The 5,246-nt window shown below is 35.6% G+C and overlaps 1 protein-coding gene across 1 annotated transcript; it reads right to left on the bottom strand.

The window, feature by feature from the left end:
- Positions 1-276: 276 nt before the first annotated feature.
- Positions 277-3,801, bottom strand: LOC121372166 (pleckstrin homology domain-containing protein 1-like). The gene is made up of 2 exons (XM_041498443.1): positions 3,564-3,801; positions 277-1,626 (listed from the first exon to the last, which is right to left on the bottom strand). The coding sequence occupies exons 1-2, from the start codon at positions 3,711-3,713 to the stop codon at positions 1,408-1,410; spliced, it is 369 nt and encodes a 122-aa protein (XP_041354377.1). The 5' UTR covers positions 3,714-3,801; the 3' UTR covers positions 277-1,407.
- Positions 3,802-5,246: the final 1,445 nt, after the last annotated feature.

Here is a 5,246-nt window from a genome sequence, read left to right on the forward strand (position 1 = left end):
TCTCCTACCTGACCCAACAATTATTCATATCTCATAAATTTAAGGGCCAAACATCTGTGAAAAGTCGGTAAATCACCATGAAAGTTAAACTTGATCAGTGACAGTACATGGTAATTCACCTCAATATTTTCAGGTATTGCAAAACAAGTACGGAAAACAAATTTTCATATCTCCTAAATTCAAGGGCCATAGCTGTCAAAAATTAATAAATTGCCATGAAAGTCAAACTTGATCTGTAACAGTACACGATAAAGCTATACACAAAATTTTAGCTCAATATCTCAAAGCCTTCTGCAAAAAACATCCAGAAAACATATGTGGGACAGACAGACAGAAGGACGGAGATGAAACCTGTAGTCCCCTCCGACTGGACCGGTAGGGGACTAATATAGTAATAAAAAGCTCATCTCAGGAAGAACAACACTGTACTTGGTAATACAGGGGCAGATCTAAGAGGGAAGAAATACCAGTACATGTAAAGATCAGGTCACCACTAGATTAGGGTAAAATAGGTATGACATCATACCCAAAATATTTTGCAGATTTTTTTTTAAAAGTTAACCTTTTGACAAAATTAATCCTAAACATAACCCATTTTCTTTCTCGGAGAGGCCCCCATATACACTGTTGACTGTGGTTGCATTCAATTTGATAGCCCATGGATACCCAAAACTTTCTTTCTGGCAGAAACACCGTCTGTTTGTCAATAAATTTTAAATAGTTTTTACTTTCTTAAAGCAGTATATTATAAGTTGTGCAACTTACAATGACAGCTTTAACCCAAATCATAGAAATTTAAAACGAAATGATGTGCTGTCAGTTTTTCTGACAGAAGACATTTTTGGGTATAGTGCTATGGAACTGAATGCAACTAGGGCCTCCCCCAAAAAGAAAATGGGTTAAGTTTAGGGTTAAGAAAATCATACAGTAATGATAAGAGTAATTAATTTTGTCAAAAGGTTATCTTAAACAAAAAAACAATTTGCAAACAAATTTGGGTAAGGCACCATACCCATTTAACCCTGGCTGTGTAGGAAAATAACCAACTCCATGGTTGATCATCTGAAGTTATGGTTGTATTACTAAATTATAAATTGATAGACTAGTAGGAATTTTTTTTTCTTTCTGGTGGGACTAGTGATGCATGCCCCATTCTGCACCCCTGTAGTGTATTTTCATTCAACTTTAAAGTACTGATACTTAGTTTAAATATCAAAAATAAAGTAGCCTTTACACTGGTAAATCTCAAGAGTTCTCATTTAAGAATTCTCATCCCGTTTCACAAATCCTAGATCTGCCCTTGTAACAGTAGTTATATCTATACAAGCATTATTACCAGATTGGTCGTAGAGATATATTACAGTAAGGTTAAATTAATCTTCTGTAGAACAACGGTAATGGCATATGTCACTGTATGACACAGGCCTGAGAATGTTCTCCCTGGACTCCTCTGGCTAAATAAATTGCTTGCATCCACTCTTGTTGAAGAACTTCATTTTCTGCACATATGTAGTGTAAACGTCCATTTTCTCTACTTTTAATACGAAAAGCAAACTGCTTTCCATCAATATTTGACTGTGTTATAAGTGCACCTTCTAAAACGATTTTCTTTTTCAACGATCTTTCCTGAAAATAAAGTAGTTATAAAGCATACAGTAATTTTATTTTTATGTAGTTCTAGTTACAAAAGCCACTGAGACATTAACATAAATTATTAGTCATCATGACATGAACATGATACAGTACATGTTTAAAAGATAATTATGCAGTTATAAAACAAAAAGAAGAAAGTGAAATAATATATTTGGTGGTGGCTATATCCTTACATGACTTGTTCATATCAACCCGTATCCAAGGCCTATAACACAGGCTTGCATATAAGTCTAGTTTTGCGTAACCCATTTTTCATTCTCACCAAAAAAATAGACATTAAAATTAGTTTACACTATATCATTTGTTATTGTTCACATAATGATATATTTGTAATGGGTTATGCAAAATGAAATGGGTTACCTGAAAATTTTTTGCATAACTCATATTTGGGTTACACAAACTTTTAATTCTAAGAGGCCTGTAACAAAAATAGTGGTATTTACTGTCCTGCCTGGGATTTAGCTCAGTTGGCTGAGTGCTCGCTTGAGGTGCTTGCATCACAGGATCGAACTACCTTGGTGGATCCATTCAAATGATCGCAGGTTTTCTCATTCCAGCCAGTGCACCACAACTGGTCAAAGACTGTGATATGTGCTTTTCTGTCTGTGGAAAAGTGTACATAAAAGTTTCCTTCCTGCATTAGAAAAAATGTAGCAGGTTTCCTCTGATGACTACAGGTAAGAATTACCAAATGTTTGACATCCAATAGCCGGTGATTAATTAATCAATATACTCTAGTGGTGTCGTTAAACAAATCAAACTTTAACTTTACTGTCCTGCTTATGAGAAAGTGCTTATAAAAAAGCACTCGTTGCTTTTTGGAAGGAGCAACATCAAGTTGGCTTTTATCTCTATCTTGAATAAGTATCAAAATAACCATATGTTAGACACCAAATAGCCCGAGTACTCTTGATGGTAAGACAGCTAGATGGACATTTGGACAGTTATGAACACTATATTATTGTATAGTATCACCGTCAGAGACCTATCTATATAAATTCTGTGCAATCGCTGCCTTCCAAAGGGTAGTAAAAGATTTCCACTCTATACAACAACAATCCTATGTTTGACGTTAAATACCTTTACATCGATCATGTTCGAGCGCCCTGATAAAAAAAACCAACAAACATATTTATCACTAAGCCTACAGGAAGAAACCTGACAGTACCCACTTTCAAAAATGTTCCTATTAAATATGTATTTGCTGACAGGTTTCTTCCTGTAGTGTGTGTATTAGTGATTAATATGTTTAAAACATTTTATCAGAGAGCTCGAAAATGATCGATGTAAAGGTATTTAACGTCAAACATAGGATTGTTGCTGTATTCGAGCGGGAACCTTTGACTACCATTAGGTAGGCAGCGATTGCGCAGAATTTATATAGGCTGATATGACGGTAAGAGAGTGTTGGTAACTGTCTAAATGTCTGTCCCATTATTCTATTAAAATGTTGGGGGTTTTTGTAAATAATTTCAGTTTGGTTTGATGTAAGAAGAAAAATAGGTTTTAAAAATAAGAAAAATAACCAAAATTTGTGTGTGCAAGTTACAAAACAATTGGCTCAGAAATAGATAGGCTAACTTTTAGTAAATTCAATAGTATGAAAAAAGGCGTTCCCCGTTTGACAGACTATAGCTCTCTTAGGCCTGTAGCAACCGGGGAAAGGGGGGGGGGGGGGGGGGGGAGAGGAGCCACCATTCGAGGACGAACATGTACGTGTTTTTTTCTACGCTAGATAAATAAAGGTACAAATATGGCTTGTGACCCACAGCATATGATGTGCACCCCCCCCCCCCCCCCACACACACACACACACACACATCCACAGACCCACCTCACACACAGTCCCTACTGAACTGCCAACTTGTTTTAGTTGAAACTTCAAAAAGCCTTTATAGACTGGGTTTTACCTCTGGCGCTTTGCCGTACAGGAGGACATCATTTCTCAGATCAAACCAGCGACGACGCCACCGATGTGTCAGACGTCCTCTTTTTATCAGCCACCCGGATTGGCTGTCTCCACCAGCACCAACATCTTCATGATCGTTGTACAAATTCATGTCGCGAGTTGTAAGGTAAGGTATTTTGTCGATAGTTTCGCGCGGATTTAATAACAGTGTTATCTAAACGACCATTTATGACATACTACGTAGCCCTTTGCTGAAACGAAACGAAAGCATTGATCACACCGCGGTGGAAGAGGAAAGGAGAGCACAAGCAAATTTTCTTTTTTGTCAATATATTTTTCAACCCCCTATAAATAAATTTTTGTCGTCACAGTCAGTATCCCTTTGCTAAATTTCCTGTATTCAGTGTCTAAGTTCTAACATGGTTATTTCGAAACTTGGTCGCATACTATGTCATAGGTGTACGAGCTCCCACTTTTATAGGGACATTTATAAAGTTGTAAAGCCAGTTTTTGCCTGAATTAAGCTAAAATGCCCAAATTTGGATAACATATAAATTCATATTCTTACGCACCCGTTGGAAAGAACATAGACCTATCATTCGTTATTTTTGACAACACAAAGTCATACTTGTTTTTAACAATTTCAAGACATACGACTGGCAGCTCCTAGGTAATGACCAGGTCACCAATGCCATACATCCAATGAAAAAACAGCACGATCAAAATCGATTACACTGTGACGTATAGTTAACCTACAAGTGTAAGGGCTGTAAATACTTTTAGTCGAAATAGATGCAAAAATATGCTTAAAACCTTGTTTTTGAGGATATGTAAGAAATGAAATAATACATGAGTGACCGTTAGATACCATTTATCTTACAATTCGTTGTTTAAAAACGTATCAAACTCGCTATCGCTCGTTAGAAAACTTTTAAAACAACTCGTTTTAAGATAAATGGTATATAACTGTCACTCATGTATTATTCTCTTATTTAAGCATTACCTCCAAACAGCTATAAAGGGTTGAAAACGAATCACTACGCATTTTTAAATTTTTGCGGGTAGAATAATGAAAATACATGGTTAAAAGGTCTCATTTTGACCGAATATCTCTGGGTTATTATTAGTCCCAAATTCAGGTTTGTATTTTCAAAAATAAAAAGTCATTATTTTTGTTCAAGTTATTGGATGACTTGATAGGGGATCATATGTCAGTGTTAGCAGCGCACTTTTCTTCCAAAAAAGTAATAAATGACCTTATCGAAACTAGGTCACCCGCTCATTTTGTCAGTACTGTAACATGATTGTAAATTAATCACAAATTAATGACAAAACATACATCATCAAAACTTTTTATCCCTAACTGAATTTGAAAGGTTTTCTACAAAATGAGCTTCTTGGTTGTTTTTCTACTGGCTTTAAATAATAAATAATGAATTTAAAGTGACACTTTTCTTAAACAACGTGCAAAATTAATACTTTTAAAAGAAAAAGCTTGAGGTAGTTTAGATGCAGTAGAAAATGTTCACCGTTGATTAAAATTTAAAATATTTCGTTTGAAACGAGAAAATAAAATTTGGAGCACACATAAATGATTTTATTCCCTGTTACGGTACTGACTTGCACGTTACTGTACTGACCTGCGTTACGGTACTGACAAACATCACTACTGAAATGTTGTCTT

The sequence above is a fragment of the Gigantopelta aegis genome, chromosome 4 (genome assembly GCF_016097555.1).
Source record: "Gigantopelta aegis isolate Gae_Host chromosome 4, Gae_host_genome, whole genome shotgun sequence".
Classification (NCBI taxonomy): Eukaryota; Metazoa; Mollusca; class Gastropoda; order Neomphalida; family Peltospiridae; genus Gigantopelta; species Gigantopelta aegis.